General features: G+C 49.2%; 1 protein-coding gene across 2 annotated transcripts in view; it reads left to right on the forward strand.

Moving 5' to 3' along the window:
- The first annotated feature begins 11,620 nt into the window (after positions 1 to 11,620).
- LONRF3 (LON peptidase N-terminal domain and ring finger 3) overlaps positions 11,621 to 19,694 on the forward strand; it is a 46,814-nt gene continuing 38,740 nt past the window's right edge. Inside the window, exons 1-3 of one of the 2 annotated variants that reach the window (XM_064278716.1) lie at positions 11,621 to 12,604; positions 16,250 to 16,368; positions 19,014 to 19,136. In XM_064278716.1, coding sequence (XP_064134786.1) covers positions 11,809 to 12,604; positions 16,250 to 16,368; positions 19,014 to 19,136 — 1,038 coding nt within the window. In that variant the 5' untranslated portion in view covers positions 11,621 to 11,808. The remainder of the gene's footprint in view (positions 12,605 to 16,249; positions 16,369 to 19,013; positions 19,137 to 19,694) is intronic. The other variant, XM_023553867.2, reaches the window with a different exon arrangement.

Consider the following 19,694-nt stretch of genomic DNA (forward strand, 5'->3'; position numbering starts at 1 on the left):
GCTCTGGCCATGGCAGCAGCCAGCTCCCCTGGTGGGTGGAGTTGGCTCCAAGTCCCTAGAAGGGGGACCTGGTTGACACAAACAAATAGAGGAGAGAGGAGAAGGCTGAGTGGTTGTGCCCTCAGGAAGTACCTGAAGCTAAAACTGAGGGAGGGTCTTCTCCAGTTCCCATTGGGGCTCCCTGTATGGTAAGTACATGACTCCGAAGTCCATGGAATGGTCTCCATGGCCTTGGTCATCTTCCTGGGCCTGTGTGGGGGTGCAAACCCATCCAAGAGCTCATACTCCCTACCTCTGATGGGTAGTGGTGCCCACTAGACCAGCGTCAGGGGAGGGAGGGGAAGGACCCGAATCCACAACAACCCGAGGAGGTTACCATTTTACCTTGGGATGGCAGGGAACACCCCTGGAATACCAATCCAATGCTCTCCTTTACAGCTGGCTCAAAACTCACTGCCTCACTGTATCTGCCCCCCGCACCCCAGACCATACTGCCTTGCAGTGATATAGGTGGACATCGTTCAGCTCCACTGGGGAAGCACAGGTCTCTCAGGGGGAAAGTCTGGAGTAGAACTGCCCCAAGGGGTTTCCAAGGCTATAATCTCTAAGGAAGCAGACTGCCACATCTTTCTCCCTTGGAGCACCTGGTGGGTTCCAACCACTGACTTTTTTGGTTAGCAGCCGAGCTCTTAACCACTGTGGCACCAGGGCTCCTTTTGCACAAGGTAAAAACAAACAAACAAACACCCAAATCCGTTGAAGTCGAGTCGATTTCAACTCAAAGTGACCCTATAGGTAAGTGTTGTAAATGTTGAATTGATCACATGGGCTTTGGAGTCACCTTTCTTCCTGCCTAGGGCTTGACTGTTTACAGAGGCCCTTTACACTCCTCTTTTTTCCTCTCTCCCTTCCTGCCCCTTTCCTTCCTTTCTCATCTTTCTTCTCTCTGTGGCCACCTGTGGGGTTTCCGCCCTTGAGGCAGGGTGTGATTCTGCTCTGCTGCTGGGCGCAGTGAGGGATTTCACCCCTCAGGGGAGACCATACCCCTGCCCCCCCCCACATGCACAGAGTGACTCAGCCCATTGCTGGCCCTGGAGTCCACGGTGCCACAGCCAGAGTGGGATGTGGGTGCTCACCAAACAGAAACGTCCATGCAGCAGTGCCATCTCCCTCCAGGTCCCAAAAGCCCCGGGGTAGAGAGCTCAGGGTCCTCAAGTCCAGCACCTCCTGCTGCTCCTGGAAGCCAGGGAGGAGCTGAAGAAGGACCATCAGGAGTGCTAGTGTATCAGGACTTGTCCTCGCCACCCACATCCCAAAGGGGTTGCCACACAGGCCCTGTGAACTGGAGTCCTGGCCCCTGGGGGCGCGTTGCTCATCAGGGCCCCATCCTTCCTGGGGAGCGGTAGCTACAGCCCTGCTGGGGCCTGGTCCTGGGCAAGTTTGCACCATTTCACTCACAGGCTCCCCTAGCTCACTGGGTTTGAAGCAAGAATATTACTCTACACATGTACAGGGCCTTGCCATTCAGAGACCCTTCTTCATCATCCCATTGATAGCGCAGGATACAGTACGAGGTAGGCTTTCATAAACTGTAATTTCACCTCTTTCCTCGTTCGTTTTTTACTCACTCTGCTGGTTTCATAATTCAGTTAATTGCCCCCACCACAAAAAGAGGGTCTTAGCAGTACAAGTGTCTCTGAAAAAAAAAAAAAAAACCACACACACACATACTCATACATATTGGTTAACAGTTTGGTTTTGATAGCACTATGCTCAGCAATTACAGGGCAGGAATGGAGTCCCTGGTGAGCAAACTGAAGAGTTTCAGGCAAAATCCCCATCAACTTCGAGTGTATTATGGGAACAGAAACTCAATTTATCAAAGAGATTCATGCGGGGGGGAGGGGAGTGATTATTCACATTTTGAAGAGACACATACTTTAAAAGAGATGCATAAAATTATTGGGTTTGATTGAGTATACAACTGTTTGGTCCATTCTTCTGGGTTTTCAGATGCAGGTTTACAGAGAGAAGGTGACTAGTTCTATCCCGCAGCTAATTAGTGGCCAAGTCTAGGGCTTGGGCTCACTCTTTCTGAGCCCCGGTCTTTTCATTTGAGCCTCCCTGGAACAGGAGGGTTTGCTTATAAGCTACTTATTAAACATTAAATAGAATCAAAGGAAAAGGATAACTTGACGCTCAAGGATGTGAAGGCATAGTCCATTGACAACCCATTAAAAACTAAGATCAAATAACTCTGAAATCATTATATGCTGCAGAGCAGTGGATGGGAGACACAGGACTTGAATTCCATAAAGAGGGTTTACACAGAAAGATCTAGATACTCTATTCAGAAGGAGTGAACAGGAGATGTAGAGGAGGGAGGCCAGAGTCCTGATCTGATTCTTCCTGGCTGTGGGACCTCGCACAAATTATTTAACTTCCTTAGCCTTGACTGTTCATCTTGAAAGGGAGAATGATGCTAAAACACTTGTTACTTACTCCCAAAGAAACAACTGAGGTCATCCAATCAGTCCCCACATCTGCTCCATTTTATCCTAAATGTCTCTTGAAACCCTCCACTTCTGTCTATCCTCTCTGTTCTTTCCTTAGTTCATCCTTCTACCTGGTCTACCCCAGGCTTGTATCTTCTTCATTCCATTCTCCACACTGCAGCCAAAGAGATGCTTCTAAAAAGCAAATCTGATTACATGACTCATCTGCTTAAAATCTCTCAACAGCTCCATGTTACTCTCAGGGTGAAAACTGCCAACTCCTTATTCTGGTCTCTGGTCTACAGGACCCTTGGCGGGCTGGTACTTGCCTACCTCTCCAGTCTCATCTCATACTGCTCCTCCCCCTTACATTTTAGGCTCCAGCCATAATAAACTAGTAGCTGTTCCCCAACAGGTCAACCTCTCTTACCTCCAGCCTTTACAATGGCTTCTTCCTCTCCTAGAACACTCAGCCCTTTCCAACTCCCCTGCAGAATTCAGTGTCCCCATTACTCATTCCCTAGTCTGGACCATCCCTCCTCTGTATTCCCCCAGCACCATATGCTTCTGTCTTCATAGCACTCATCACCTTCATTGAAACAGCCTTTTTCCTAGTTGGTTTCTCCCACTCAGTTGTGCAGGACTGTGTCTTACTCATCATTATGTCTCCACTGGAGCCTACTGAGTGAATGATGAATGTTTAAATGCTTTGTAAACTGGAACTTGCTATACAAGTGTTAAGTATTATGTAATATTCCTGTGTTCACATTGGTTATTTAGTATTGTTGGCATACTCACCCATTTGATAATAACTAATATCACATGTCAATGACATCATTCTGGTTCCTTCTTAAGCCCAATACTAATAAAGACTACCACTTATTGAGCACTTACCATGGGCTAGGCTCTGTGGTAAGATTTTCCATGTATGATCTCATTTACTCATCATCATAGCAGTCTTATGAGCTAGATTCTATTATAAGCATCACCCCCATTTTTCAGGTGAAGAAATTAAGACAGGCTCAAAGAGGTTAAGTAGCTTGTCCAAGATCACATAGTCAGATTCTGAACCAGGATTTTTCTGAGTTGAAGATCCAAGCCCTGTTTCAGATTTCTTTTCCAGTCCTGCCAAAGTCTTCAAATTATTTCCTCCTGATGAATGTTTGCTGTCTCCCTCCAGATAACCCACCCTTTATTTTTTCTTTCTCCTAAGATCAGTCTGCTCTATGCCAGGGTCTCTAGAGCCTCCATATTGGTCAATGGCCCAGATGGATCAAGAGGGCAGGGCCCAGCCTCAGGCCTCTAGCTCATTTTCCTCCTGGGAAGTAAATGCTTCTACTCGGAGGGCAGCCAGCACATATTTTACTCAAAATAGTTGGCAGATGACTGTGGCTTCCTTCTGTTCCCAGGACTCACATTGGGACTAACTGCAGTTTGCATTTTCCATCACTGGTAGCTAATCCCAACAGTGACACTGGGCATCGTTAATAACAGGTAAAGAAACAGACATAAAGAGAGAGAGGGGAAGTGGCTTGGGCTGAGTCACACAGCAAAGTTAGAACTCTTAGCTCCTTGCCCTGGACTCTGTCCCACACACCTGGCAGCCCCAGAGACTTGCTCTTCTTTGTACTCTGGGCAGCAGACTCCCTGGCTAACCAAGCGGGTCTGACTTGTCTTGCAGAGAAATGCAGCAAAATATTCCTTAGGATGGTATCTTGTGATCTTTTTGTTTTTACTGGTTGGCTAGAACCCAGAGTCTCCACTACTTGCTGAATGACCTTGAACACATCATTCAAAGGCTCTGGACCCTCAGTTTTCCCTTCAGTAAAATGGAGACAAGACTTACTGACTGCCCCCCACCCCAGGGAAACTAAGGATAGGGTAGGGAGAAGGGCTGGGGTGTACTCCTCCAATCTGTTCTGCACCATCCTTTACATGGGTGAAGCCCAAACCTGGCTAGGCATCAGAATCATGTGAGTAGTCTTTCAAAATACAAATTCCTGGGCCTTGACCAGCCCAGCTTACTTGGAATTCTCCTCCCTTCCTCAGCCCACCCAGCTCCCAATGTGAATGGTACTTCCTTGAGTTGAGCAGCCTCGTGGTCTTTCACTTCTCTGTCTAGTTAAATCCTCTCCAACCTAGTTTAAAGTGCTCCTTCTCTATGAGATGGGAAGCACTGCTGTCTGTCCCCTTGAGCTCTCCCTTGGACTCACTCTTCCCCCAATCTTGGCACTGCTCATATATCGCCTGTTATTTTTTACTGAACTGTTTTAAATCTTTGCCTTTGGCTACTGGAGGATAAGGACTGTGTCATATACATATACTTCTATTATTGCCCCCCAAATGTCAGCTCCATTATCACACAGTATATGCTCAATAAATATTTGTTGACTTGATGAAATCTTGAGAGTAAGAAATCTGAAATAATTTATTTTCTTTTTGTGGGTGGTGTTCTGTGCCCTTTGGAAGTTTTTTGACCACATGCAAAGAATTCTAAACAGAGGCAGGAGCCCTGACTTCCAATCTTGGCTGTGCCATAAACTCTTACTGTGACCTACGGCAAGTCACTTGCTTTCTCTAGTCCTAAATTTTCTCATTTGTGAAACCAGGGTTGATCTATACACTTTCTTAGCTCTGTATTTTGGCTACATAGTTAGCAAGGGGAAGTTTTTCCCATGTCAATATCATTAATGGCCATGGTGTCTTTTTTTCTTATAATTATTGCATAATTGATAGGCCCTTCCCAGTTTATAAAATGGGAGACTCAACTAGAAAGCAAGTAAGTGTTTTGGCCAAGCTTTCACGCATAGTGTGGTGTGTGTGTTTGTGTATATATACAGGCTTGCTCGCCCCTTACCCTAGGTCCCTGGCTTTGACTGGACTTTTCCATCCCAGAGCTGTTTAACAGCCCTTTCCAAGAACGAGACTGTCTAACCATTAATTATCTGCATGCCCACTCCCTCTTCTGTGGGCAAAGATATGACATTTCAGCTGGGTTTCCTCTTGCCATTTTGCACACTCCCATCCAGGGCCTGGATGTCCACTGGCATGTTCAGATCTGTTCAGGCGCTGTCCTCTAAGGAGGAGATAGAGACAATATACCAGTCCTTGCTCTCGTGGAGCTTCTAGTCTGCCTGAGAAGCCAGTACAAGAATGTGTGGGAAAAAGATATAAGGGAGGACCTAGGATCTAAGTGCTGCTTAGTACCTACAACAGTGCCTGGTACTTAGAAGATGCTCAACAAATATGTGAAGATTGTTATGGTTTCCAATCTTTTTATTTTGAAGACGGGAAAGCATTTCTTCAATGAAATCTTACCTGGAAACTCAATACTTGAAACAGATCAAGGCACTACTGCCCTAGTTGAGGAGAACTGGGGTCAATCTCTGCCTGCTGTCTCCTCTGGGTCACTGAGAGGTTCTTCAAAGCACAGTTTGAAAACTATTGCTGTGGTCAGTTAGAAAATGGACAGTTCAACTCTTGCTCTCTCTTCCAGGTTAACCACAGCCACCTGAAGATTCTAGCAAAATAGAGATTTGAGGACCTGGTCCTCCCAAGGGAATATTTGCATCTGAGAAGATAGAAATATCACCCCTCCCCTCTTTCCGCTGGTGGTGTTAGGTGATGTGGAGTAGATGTCCACTCAGAGCTACCCCATGTGACAGAGCAGAATCGCCCCACAGGGTTTTCTAGGCTGCAAAAGTTGAACTGTCCCATAGGGTTTTCTAGGCTGTAATGTTTATGGGCACAGATTGCCAGGTCTTTTCTCCCATGGAGAGGCTGGTGAGTTCCAATGGCCAACCTTAACAGCCCAGCTCTTAACCTCTGTGCCATCAGAGCTCCATCCCCTCCTTCTAGCAAGCTCCAATTCATAAGAGCAGAGTGGAGAAAGTTTTGAGTAGGTCACTTCTGAGTTTATCCATAAATGTATATTAATGCAATGTTTACTTAACTTAAATAAAGAAGGAAAGTAAACCAATGTGCTCTTGTTTTCCAGCATTCAATAGAAACCCATTTGGTATCTACAGACTTTTTCTTTACAGACAGTTCTGATTTGAAAATACTGTACAAAGCTCCCCAAGGGGTCTGCTCGGTGAGTGGGTGGTACTGCCTTTTGCACTACTGCACCCTGCCTTACCCTTTGAAAGGAACAGCTATTAACATTACTGACCAAGTTCATGGTCAGTCTTGGGCACATGTAGCTGCCCAGAGGGGCAGTCTGGTGACAGCATCCCTACTCCAGGAGTGTAGGACTATGACAGCCTGTCTGACCTGTCCTTCTCCATGTCTCCCCAGTTCCCACAGGGCAAGGGAAAGAAATCAACCCAGGGGCACTCACTGTCAAGGTGGTCCAGGGGACCAAGGCATATCCCAGATCTGCATCTGGAAAAAGACAATTTGGGGTAACAGATATCTATTTTTCAGACTTGTCAAAGGCTCGCTTGAAGTATTCTATAGATATAATGCAATCCCGATTCAAATTCCAACAGCATTCTTTAATGAGATGGAAAAACTAATCACCAACTTTATATGAAAAAGAAAGAGACCCTGGATAAGTAAAACATTACTGAAGAAGAAGAACAAAGTAGGAGGCCTCACATTACCCGATCTCAGAACCTACTACATGGCCAAAATAGTCAGAATTGAGAACCCAAAAGTAAATCCATCCACCTGTGGACGGTAGATCTTCAACAAAGGACCAAAGTCCATTAAATGGGGGAAGAGACAGACTCTTTAACAAATGGTGCTGGCAGAACTGGATGTCTATCTGTGGAAAATGAAACAGAACCCATACCTCACACCATACACAAAAACTAACTCAAAATGGATCAAAAACCTAAAACTATAAAGATCACAGAAGAAAAAAAGAGACAATGCTGGGGGCATAAACAGAATATCTGACATTACTAAAAATGCACAAACAGCAGAAGATGAACTAGGTAACTGTGAGCTCCTAAAAATTAAACACTTATGCTCATCAAAAGACTTCTCCAAAAGAGTAAAAAGAGAACCTACAGACTGGGAAAATTGCCTTTGGGTACAACATATCTGACAAGGGTCTAATTTGTAAAATTTATAGAAAGCTTCACCTCAAAACCAAAAGGCAAACAATCCAATTAAAAAATGGACAAAGGATATGAACAGACATTTTACCAAAGAAGGCATTCAGGTGGCTAACAAACACACGAAGAAATGGTCACAATCATTAGCCAATAAGAAATGCAAATAAAAACTACAATCAGATACCATCTCACCATGACCATAATGGCACTAATAAAAAAATAGAAAATAACAAATGTTGGTGAGGTTGTAGGGAGACTGGAACTCTTATACACTGCTGGTGGGAAAGTAAAATGGTACAACCACTATGGAAAATGGTATGGAGCTTCCTTAAAAAGCTAGAAATAGAAATACCATATGATCCAGCAATGCCACTCCTAGATATATACCCTAAATAAATAAGAGCTGTGACACAAATAGATGTATGCACACCTATGTTCATTACAGCATTATTCACAATAGCAAAAAGAGGGAAATAACCTAAGTAAGTGCCCATCAGTGGATGAATGGATAAACAAACTGGTATATACACCCAGCGGAATACTATGCAATGATAGGAGAATAAGGATGAATCTGCAAAACATCTCACAATGTGGGTGAATTTGGAGGACATTATGCTGAGTGAAATAAGTCAATCACAAAAGGACAAATATTGTATGAGACTGCTACTATAAAAAAAAACAAGAAAAAGTTTATGCACAGAAAAAAAATTTCTTTGATGGTTACCAGATGGGAGGGAGAGGGAGGGAAAATTACTAACTAGATAGAAGACACGTGTTAATATTGATGAAGGGAAAGGCAATACACAATATGAGGGAAGTTAGCACAACATGACCAAGGCAAATGAAGACACTGAGAGGAATGCAAGAATAAAGGGTAATTACTCTAACAGACAATCCTGCAACAACAGCATTAACAAACAATATTTATGAAAGGAAACAGGAGGATAGTTATGCTAAAGAGGTGTGGGAGAGTGCAAGGGAGTAAACCCACCTGTAGATATAGGTTTGGTTGTGGATACTTCTACATACATAACTGTAGGTGTTGTATGTATATTGATATAGACAATAGAGCACACAAGGGGCACAGTCATGGAAACTTCTTAGACATAACCAAACACCTCGCAGGATGAAGTTCTTAGGCTCAAAGGTGAAGGACCATAGACTCAGGGGACATCTACATCAACTGGCACAACATGGTTCATAAAGACTACTTTGCATCCTACTTTGGTGAGCAGCATCCGGGTTCTTAAAAGTTTGTGCATGGCCATGTAAGATACAACTATTGGTCTCTTCCTATACGGAGCAAAGGAGAGTGAAGAAAACCAAAGACTCAAGGAGGCAACTAGTCCAAAGGACTAATAGACCACATGAACCACAGCCTATAAGACCCCCAGACCAGAGGAACTAGATGGTACCTGGCTACCACTACCATATGCTCTGACTGGGATCACAACAGAGGGTCCTGGGCAGAGCAGGAGAAAAATGTAGAAGAAAAAAAATCAAATTCACAAAAAAGACCAAACTTACTAGTCTGACAGACTGGAGGAACACCCGAGACTATATGGCCCTAAGACACCCTTCTGACCTGGAACTGAAGCCATTCCTGGGGATCACCTTTCAGCCAAGCAATAAAAAAAAAGCACATAATATAAATAATAACACCTGAGAACAATCAATTATATGAGATCAAAAGGGGGAACATTTGCCCAAAAGCAAAGATGTGAAGGCACGAAGGGGTAGAAAATCTGGATGAAAGGAAGCGGGGAACCCAGGGCAGAAATGAGGAGAGTGCTGGCACATTGTCAGGAATGTAATCAATGTCATGGAACACTTTATGCACAAACTATAGAATGGGAAACTAATTTGCTCTGTAAACTTTCACCTAAAGCACAATTAAAAAAAAACAAAGGCTTGCGACCAGCCATCTAAAATACTGTTGGTCTCTACTCATCTAGAACAAAAGAGAATGAAGGAAACCAAAGACTCAAAGAAGAAACTAGTCCACAGGACTAACAGCCCATGTGAACCCTAGCCTCATGGAGCCTGATGAGTGCCCAGCTACCACAAGCAACCATTCTCACCAGGGACACAATAGAAGGTCCCAGCTAGAAACGGAGAAAAATGTAGAACAAAGGCCAAATTCTAACAAAGGCCATACTTACTGGAGACAGAGACTAGAAGAACCCTCAAGACTATCTTTACCTTGGAACTGAAGTCATTCCAGTGGTCACCTTTCATCCACATAATAGATTGTCTTATAAAACAAACAGTATCACCCATGAGTACTGTGCTCCCTTAAATAATCAATTATAGGAGACCAATTAAAACGTAGATGAGAATGTAAGGGGGCAGGAAAACTAGATTAATGGAAACAGAACAAACGGAATGGAAATGAGAATGTTGACACATTGTAAAAAATGTAACCAAATGTCAGGGAACAATTTGTAGGAAAGTTGTTAAATGGGAACCTAACTTGCTGTGTAAACTTTCACCTGAAACACACACAAAAAAAAAGGTGGGTGGGGGAATAAGGCTCTTGAATTAAGAAGTTTTCATTATTATCTATCTTGTGGCCCTTTCATGTGAACCTCTTTACCTGGCCCACAACCGGTCCCTCCTCACAAGGGGCAAGCAGATAATTAATGCTGGGGACTCCATTTAACAGCAAGGGAGACTGAGGGTGAAAAGTCAGACAGCAAGTCAGAGGGAACCCTAGCTTCTTCCCTACTGCCTGCATGATCACCTCCTCTGCCTCTTGGTCAGTCCCCTGACTTAGCTATCTCTAAAATCTAATTCAAGCTTGACCCTGAGGAAGAGGACAGCCGTTTAGCCACCCCTGTCCTTCCACTATTGCTGCCAACTTCACCGTGGGGGCGTGAGTTATTTAGATTTCCAAGCCATGGTCTGCTCTTTTGTGCCTGTGGTTCCCGTCTGAAGTGTGGGCGTGGGAGGGAGATATGACAGCATGTGCGATTGGTCACCACCCTGGCCCTAGCCATTGTGAGCCAGGCACCGTGGCTAGTGCCCAGACCAATCCATACCCGCGTAGCCCCCACTATGACGCGCCCAAACCAGTACTCCGCATTTAGTAGCGGCTCAGCTGCTAAGCGGCGCCAGGATGCTTGCACTTTCTCTGGAGTAGCGCTCCAGGCGCTCTTCAGCGCGCTGTTCTCCAACGCCCCCAAAGTACCCTTGGACCCCAACAGTCTGGGTTCTTGTGGCCGCGCTCACCCAACACATGGCCCCTGGTCCGGGCGTGGCCCTCGCGGAGCGCCAGCGGCCCGCCTGATGGCGGGTTCGGACCTTGGGCAGACTTCCCCACCCTGTGGGTGAGATAGGGTGAGGAGGGGGCCACGTGGGGCGCCGCTCCCGGGCCTAGCCGCCAGCCCATCTTCTCCAAGTGTCCTTCACCGCCCAGCGAGCGCCGCCCCAACTTCTGCCGCCGCCCTACCGCCACTTGTAGCGACACCTGGCCCCGGAGGCCAAGCGCCCTCGAAAAACCGCACTATCCACCCTCGGAGCTCCCAGGGAAAGGTGGCCATGTACCCCGAGTGCGGGGAGCCCCCAGCTGGGCTCCCAGCGCTGGAGGGCCGGGGGAGCCTCTGGGGACCCCTTCCCACCCGCTTCCTTCCCGTCGCTGGCAGCAGCCGTCGCCCTGCTGGGCGAGCCCGCAGCGTCCCAGCCGACTCCGCGGACAGCGCGCCTGCGGCCCGGGCCTCTCCCAGGAGGGGCTGGGGACGTCTGTGATCGGCTGCCAGAGGGGACCTGTTTGCTGGCGGCTTTGGAGGTGGAGTAGGTTGGCGCCAGAAAAGCCCAAGAGAAGACGTTGGGTTATGTTTTCCTCCTCTCGGAAAAGGAACCGCGTTGCGAGGGGGAAATAAGGCAGAGCGTAAACACAAACAACCTCAAAAAGAAGCCAAGAAAAGCGAAGCCAAAAGAAGCAAGCGCAACACTGTTACAAAACTGTCTGGTTTTGTAACAATTTTCTCGCTGTCGGCCAATGAGCGGCGTTCCGGCGCGTCACATGGTGCCGTTTTATATAACACTTCGCTGAGACAAGACAGTTATTAGGCGGCGCGGGGCGGCCGGCATGGAGCTCCCGGAGGCGCGGCTGAGAGCGGCGCGCAGCGGCACGGCGGCCGAGGCGGCCGCAGCAGCCACTGGAGCAGCCCCGACTCCTTTCAGCTCCCGCTGTCTCCTCCGAGTCTCCGGGCCCTAGACGCCTCTTCCCCGCGCGTGCTCCTCTCCTAATGGATTCACTGGAGACTGGACAGATGCTGAGCTTGCCCGCCGAGCTCGGCAGCAACAACTTAGTGCTGATGGACCCGGCGGCATCAGCAGCCCGCGTAAACACGGGCCCCCACCCGGAAGTGGCTACAGGGGGCGCAGCACCGCACCCGACGCAGAAGCAGACTCCACGGGCCTCGACGCCAGAGTGCAAAGTCCTGCTCTCCCAAGCTGACGCCTTGGCGTCCAGGGGGCGCCTCCGGGAAGCCCTCGAAGTGTACAGACAGCTCTCGGAGCGGCGACAGCTGGCAGTTGAGCAGCTCGAGCAGCTGGTGCGCTGCCTGGCGAAGAACGTCTCCTTGGGCGAGGGGCTGGCGCCTGCGTCCCCGGACGGCGGCGGCGTGGCGGGCTGCGCGATGGCGGCTGAAGAGCCAGGGACGGCCGCAGCCACTGAGATGTGGGACGGCTTCGAGTGCCGGAAGTGCCATGGATTTCTATCAGACCCCGTGTCCTTGTCGTGCGGCCACACCTTTTGTAAACTGTGCCTGGAACGCGGGCGGGCGGCCGACCGGCGCTGCGCACTGTGCGGGGTCAAGCTCTCCGCGTGGATGGTGGCCACAGGGCGGGCACGAGGGACCCGGTGGGCTGGGCCGCAGTCGCCACCGCCGCTGCGGGTCAACGTGGTGCTCAGCGGCCTCCTGGGCAAGTTGTTCCCGGGCCCGGCACGGGCGTCGCAACTCCGGCACGAAGGCAACCGGCTGTACCGCGAGCGCCAGGTGGAGGCGGCGCTGATCAAGTACAACGAAGCGGTTCGACTAGGTGAGGCCGAGGCGCCGCCGGGCGAGGGCGGGGGAGGGGGCGGAACAGGACCCTTGCGCGCCCAGGGGCTGGGTCGCCAAGGGCCAGACCAGGAGGTGAAAGCTGGAGAGAGATGGGGAATGGACCAGGGCAGAGGGGCGCACGGCGGACTGTGTAGGGTGCGGGCAGGGGGCTCTCTGGAGTTTGCTCCCAGACTTTGTCTCTATCGCTTTATCTCTCGCCGTGTTCTTATCTCTCTCTGCTGTTTTTGTTGTTCTGTCTCTTCTTTTAAACCCTGGTGGCGTAGTGGTTAAGTGCTATGGCTGCTAACCATAGAGGTCGGCAGTTCGAATCCGCCAGGCGCTCGTTGGAAACTCTGTGAGGGCAGTTCTACTTTGCCCTATAGGGTCGCTATGAGTCGGAATCGACTCGACAGCAGTGGGTTTGGTTTTTTTTTTGGGGGGGGGGCTCTTAGCTTTTGTGTCTCTCTGTTTTTGTCAGTCGTTGGCACCCTGTTCCCAGTCTCTTCGTCGCTGTTTCGCTCTGTTCTGGTCTTGCTGATTGTCGCCGTCTCTCTTTCTCTCTGTCGCACCTTCTCCGTCTCGGTCTCCACGCCCGCGCCCCCTCTGATACTTGCCCGCTTCCCTCCCGGCCGGGAGAGGAACTTCTTATGGTGCCCACCCTCACGCCCGGGCCTCCAGGCGCCCGTCACCTGGCGACGTCCCCTAGGCGCCCTAGCCGGACGCGGCCAGTGCGACCGGGAGTTGTCCCTTCCGGGGCCGTGGCGGCCGTGGGATGGGTCCGGCGTGGAATTAGGTCAGGAGAGCACTGGTTGCATAAGGGCTGCAAGCTGGCCGGGCGGCCCCTCCTCTGCGCGGGCAGGCGGGCGGGATTGTGTAACGCTGAGGTAACCGAAGTGGGCCATGCTCGCTTCGGAAACCATCCCGCGAGGGGATGGGGGGGCAGAGTGCTCGCGCCCCGGTGCCCTGTGACTCATTGTCACCGCTTCCTATCACACGATCCTTGGCTGAGATAGATGCCTCCCCCCCGCGTCGCCCACAGCCCGTGCCTTCGCCTCGCACCCTTGCCCTGCGAGTCCAGCGGGCGATGGGGACCAGGCAGTCGCTCGGGGATCCCCAGGGACTGCGGGCTCGCTCCGGATAAGGCATACTTCTGCTCCACTTGACCGTGCCGCCTGGGAGAGGAGTGGGTGGCTGGTGGCTTCCAGGTCAGCGCAGGCGGCCCCACGCCCCGCTGGGCTCCGGTCGCCCAGGCCGCGGTTAGGGTGCGGCCCTCCTCCCCCCGCTGGTCCGGGAAGTGGCCGCTAAGCCGCCCACTGGGATCGCCCAGCTTGGCCTCCTGCCAGGAGCTCCGCCGGCTGCGGTGTCTGGCGAAGCGTGCCGTCGGAGAGGAGGCAGCAGGGCTCGGCAGATGGGGGGCTCTAGGATCCGACCACCCCTTCCAAAGGTGTGGAGGAGGGGGCGGGCTGGAGTCTCCACGTGTTGAATCTCCACTCGAGCTTGCAACAGGTAATGGGGGAGGAAGTGAGGGCTGACTGAGCAAGACTGGTGGCTGGAGGAGAGGGTGGACTCTCCCCCTCCCACCATCTGTGCCCAGGCAGGGCAGTCTGTGAGCTGCCACCAGCCTGGGGGTGTGCCACAGGAGAAAAGGGACAGAAAATACTGACAGGTCTTTGCTAATGTCTTGTTATTGTTGGGTGCCTTCCTGTCAATTCCAACTCACAGCAATTCCCTGTGACAGAGTAGAACTGCCCCATAGGGTTTTCTTAGGCTGTAATCTCTATGGGAGCAAATCGCCAGATCTTTATCCTGCGGAGCCACTGGGTGGGTTCGAAGCACCAACCTGTGGGTTAGCAGCTGAGTGCTTAACCCTTTGCACCACTGGGGCCCTTTTGCTAATGTCTTAAGAGTAACTGACCCCCAAACAAGCCCCTGGCACCCCCCCCAAAACCAACAACAACAAAATCCATAAAAACTCTGCTGCAGCAGCAGAAGCTGGAGCCCAGCCCTTGAAGAGCAGGGCAGTATAAATGAGACAGGTGGAGGCCGCTTAAGCCCAGATAGCCAAGCGAGGTTCCATGCCTTTCAGCCATCCCTCAGGGCCAGGAAGGCCTTTTCCTCCTTCCTCTTCTTCTTCTTCTTCTGCTGCTGCTGCCACCACCACTTTTCCCTGGGGATTCTTTCTTGCATCTTTGTTAATCCATTCGGAAGAGTCAGGGTGGAAATGTCTGGACAAGCTTTACCCTTTTAAGAGGAAAGGGGCCTCCCTAGCAGATTATCTTTGTATGGGAAGGTGGCCAGTGTTTCCTCCTTGTTGTTCTAAGTACTGTACCTCTCTTTAGAAAAAGGAACCTGTTCCCCACCCCAGCTCCAAAGCTTCAAAATCTGGCCAGTGAGCAATGACTCTCACCAGCTAGCTGTGTGACCTTGAGCAGATGCCTTAGAATGGGTGGATTGAGTCAGATGATCTCTAAAGGCCTGTCTAGTCCTGGTATCCAGTGATTTGGAGTGTTCGTGAGAGCGGAAGTGAAGTGTCCTGCTTTGTTCTAGCCTGGCTCCCAGATTTCTGGTGCAGGTGCATTCATACTTGGCCATTGGTGATGAGAGGTAGGAACCTTGCAAATGCATTTCCATTTTCTTCAGGGAAACTTTGTATGTGCTGAGCTTTGTAGGCAGAGGTCCTGCTAACGTTACCAGTCATCACACCCAGAAGACTAATTTTGGCTTTGTCTTCCTGGTGGCCGGGATGGTGTCACATCTGGCCGTGTTCCTCTCCCTCCTCTCCAGCCTGTTTCCTTTTTGGTGATACTTCACTCAGAAGCCTGGCTGTCAGGTCCTAGCTATGCACAGTCATGAAGCAGGGTGCCAGAGTTTCCTCTGTGTCACGGTGTTCAATGCACCACTGGCACCCCAGGCCCTCTAAGCAACTCCTTGAGGGGGGGGAAATGACTTGTCTGAGGGAACACAACAGAGAACCCCTGAGAGGGCAGGAGAGCAGTGGGATGCAGACCCCAAATTCTCATATGACCAGACTTAATGGGCTGACTGAGACTGGAAGGACCCCGGTGGTCATGGCCCCCAGACCTTCTGTTGCCCCAGGACAGGAACCATTCCCAAAGCCAACTCTTCAGACATGGTTTGGACTGGACAATGGGTTGGAGAGGGATGCTGGTGAGGAGTGAGCTTCTTGGATCAGGTGGACACTTGAGACTGTGTTGGCATCTCCTGTCTGGAGGTGAGATGAGAGGGTGGAGGGGGTTAGAAGCTGGTGAAAATGACACAAAAAGAGGGAGCAGAGGGAGGGAGCAGGCTGTCTCATTAGGGGGGGAGTAATTGGGAGTGCGTAGCAAGGTGTATATGGGTTTTTGTGTGAGAGACTGGCTTGATTTGTAAAATTTCACTTAAAGCACAATAAAAATTATATAAAAAAATTACTTGTCTGCAGCTGGGGAAGTTCAGACCCAAAGTGGCAGGGCGTATGATAGGCAGGGCAATATTAGATCTGGAAATTGAACCTAACCCTTTGAATCCCCAGTAGAAAAAAGTCCTGGATACCTTGCCATTTGCTCAAGATCCATCCTCATACAAGACTTAACACGTGCTTTTGCTGGGGACCATTAACGAAGGATTTTTTTTTTTTTGGCAGCTCCGAATGACCACTTGCTTTATAGCAACCGGTCGCAAATTTATTTCACCTTGGAATCTCATGAGGATGCACTACATGATGCAGAAATAGCTTGTAAACTCCGCCCAACAGGTTTTAAGGTGAGTGCGGGAAAGGGTTGTGCTGTAGACAGGAGTTGGCAGGAAGGGCCTGCCTCTCTGGGCGTTGGGCGCACTAGAGGACACGCAGAGCAAGGGAAAAGGCTAGGCATCTCCCAGAATACAGAGTATCACTTTCTGCATCTCTGCCTGGTCTCAGAAGTAGCCCTCAGCCCCATGTCAGTATTTTGTTTGGAAGACTAGATTTGAGCCTGGCCTGTACTACTTGCAAGCTAAGTGACCATGGAGAAGTCGTTTCACTCTCTGAACCTTGAGTATCCTTGTTTTTAAAACGAGGCTATTGCTGTCTTCCCTGATCACCTCACAGGGATACAGTAAGGGTCATAGTGAGCGTGGCCAAGAGGACATTATTCTCCAAGCTATAAGGCTTGCTGGGTATTGATGTAGTGCTCTTTCTACACAATCCCAGGATGCCTTTCTTGGAAAACCAACTTATCCAAGTCCGGGTCCATTGTCCCTTATTTGAATTCCGTGGTGCCAGATGTGTTTCAGAATCCCAAATGTTTCAGATTTTAGAAAGACCATATATTTAGGTGGCACACCTAGTGAGCACTGGGAAGCACCCTATAATCAAATATGCTCATATTTCTGTAGCAGCCTATGTGCTTACATGCAAAGTCACACTAAGTTAAAGACTTTAAAACATGTATCAGTTTATGTCACATTTGCCATCTAATGAGTTTTGAGGTCAAGCTCATGAAAATACTGGATTATCAGAATTTTTGGATCTGCAACTTTAAATAGAGCCTTGTAGGCCTATATACTCTGCCATTAGTGCCAGGGTGAATCTCGAGAAGGTTTCTATGAGTGGTGATGGATTCGTGTGTTCTCTTTCCCAAGGAACACGTTCACCGTTCAATGAAAGTCACCAGTGTCTTAACTTGAAGGAGCTTCAGCGGGGGCATTTCGGGCCTTATAACAGTGCAAGTCAGGGAGCTGACCGGGGGTAGGAGCACTTCTCTTGCTACTTCTTCTGCTTCTACCCTATGCCTAGGGGCGAGGGCCTTATGAAAATGGGAAGCAGAGCTGAGGGCCAGTGGACCATTTTGGTGGAACGGGAAAAGTGTTGGGATAAGGGGGGCCGGTGGTCAGAGAATTCTATATTCTTTGAGGTTGGGAGAAGATTTGAGCACATACAGAATTCAGAACCACCTTATACACTGATTTACCTTTTTCCCACCATTTCTATGTGAAATGTTTCTATGGAAGGGGTTTACCTTGCAGCCCTATTTCAGCGATCCAGCCAGGGTTCAGTGGCACCCCATGTACTCTGTAGGTCACATAGCTCTCAATGGGGGTGAGCTGGTAGCCCTGGAGTTATATGAGTTGCTACCTGGTATGATTAGTGTGATCCCAGTGGCATCTCAAGTCTCCCAACACTTACCCCCTCCAGCTGTCCAGAAATGTCATTTAGGCCTTGTCTCTAGAAAGACCCTGGTAAACACTACTGGAGGAGCAGCCAGGGAAGCCATTAGCATTCATGTATCAACTAAGATTAGGCTCATAAAGAGGGCTTGGGGGCACAAGGAGAGGTTCCCAAGCAATTTGAAGTAGGGACCACTGCTCTAGATGGCAGCCCTGGGCCAGCCTCTGTAGCCAGGTCAGAGCAAGAGGGTGCTGGGGCCTGCAGAGGCATGTTACAAGGCTCAGCAGCAGCAACTTGGCCTACTTTATTCACTAAGGTAGATTTAAGGCCAGCCATAGCGGCAAGGGCAAGGGAGTGGGAGCAGGCCACTGAGGGGCAGTCTAGATAATTCAAGAGAAAAGCCCTTCAAGCCAAGTTTTAAGTGGCATGGCTCCCAAGGTATGAAGAGAGGGCAGCCCTTTCCCCTCCTCTTCTTCTGTCTTCCCAGGATGCTTCTCTACTGTCCCTAGAGTTTTTCTTCCAGGGTAGTTGGGCTTGGACCCTGAGGACCCCTAAAATGTCTTTATACTTTTTAAGATTGTTATGAGGGAGCAGAAGTGAGCTGAGCCCCCCAAGAGTGAAAGCATTTGCTCAACCCCTGGTTAGTTCTCTAGAGGGCAGTCTGCTTTGGGGGGAAGAGCATTCTGGAAGTCCTAAAACCACAGTTCTAGTTCCAGCTTTGCCACGACCTGCCTTTGAGGTCTTGAAGAGATCACATCCTTTCTCTTGGGCCTCTTCTGAAAAGTGATCAGTAAATATAGGTAGTCATTCAAGCCACAGCTATGGTCCAGGTCTCTGCTTAACAGACTAGTTGAGAGGAAGGTATATCTGGGCAGGTCCTGAAAGCTGGTTAATATGTGGTCAAATGGGGGTTCTTGCTGCATTTGGTGATACTTCCAATACAACAGGGCTGGGAGGAGTAGTATGGCACAGTGGCCAAGAATATGGGCTTTGGTATTGGCCAGTCCCAGGTTCAAATCCTGATTCTACAATTTACCAGCTGTGTTACTTTGCGCAAGTCGGTTTTTTGGGTTTCAGTTTTGTCTTCTTTAAAATGGGATTAAGGACAGTTGCCTACATCATAGGACTGTAGGTAAGATAGTCCTTTTAAAATATTTCACATAATAGTGAATGCTTACTCAGTATTTAGCTATTATTGTTAATAGTAGCAGCATTAATAAGATGAATAAGAATGGAGTTGAATGCTAACGTTTTCTTCTAGCCACACTTCCGAAAAGCACAAGCCTTAGCCACCCTAGGCAAGGTGGAGGAAGCACTAAAAGAGTTTCTATATTGTGTATCTCTCGATGGCAAGAACAAGAAAGCAAGATTTGAAGCCCAAAGGGTGAGTTGAAACAACATCAAGGTCCGGCTGCCTAATGGGTTCCCACATCTTTGTCTTCTCCAGCGGGGTAGTGAGGATACTGCCCTCCCTGCCATTTGGGGTTCTGAGTTGGTGGCTCCCTGGGTTAAGGGGACAAGCGGGAGACATGAGTGACAATTGGTTGCCCCAAAATACCCTCCTCCTGGCATGTACAATCAAATTGGGCAGTTCCTGTACTTTTGTAGGACCCTGTGAGGAATGTTCTGGATTCTGGCTGGTTTGACTCAGAGTCTGGGTCGTTAGTAGAATTAAAAATCAAACTAAACCAAACCAAACAACACGGGGAGTGAGGCTTACTGAGGAGATTCTAACTGTTGATGAGAGATCTGGGGTGTGGGGCTGCCTGTAATTGTATAACTTTTTTTTTTTTTTTTTTTGGCTGAGTCACAACTTCACCAGCCAAACAGGGAAGCCAGCTCATGGGAAGGGACAGGGGCAGATTATCGAATAGGCAAGGTAAGCACTGTGCTTACCTTGCTTACAGGATCATCTGCAGTGAACAACTTCACATTTTTTCAC

Source organism: Loxodonta africana, chromosome X, assembly GCF_030014295.1.
Source record: "Loxodonta africana isolate mLoxAfr1 chromosome X, mLoxAfr1.hap2, whole genome shotgun sequence".
Lineage (NCBI taxonomy): Eukaryota > Metazoa > Chordata > Mammalia > Proboscidea > Elephantidae > Loxodonta > Loxodonta africana.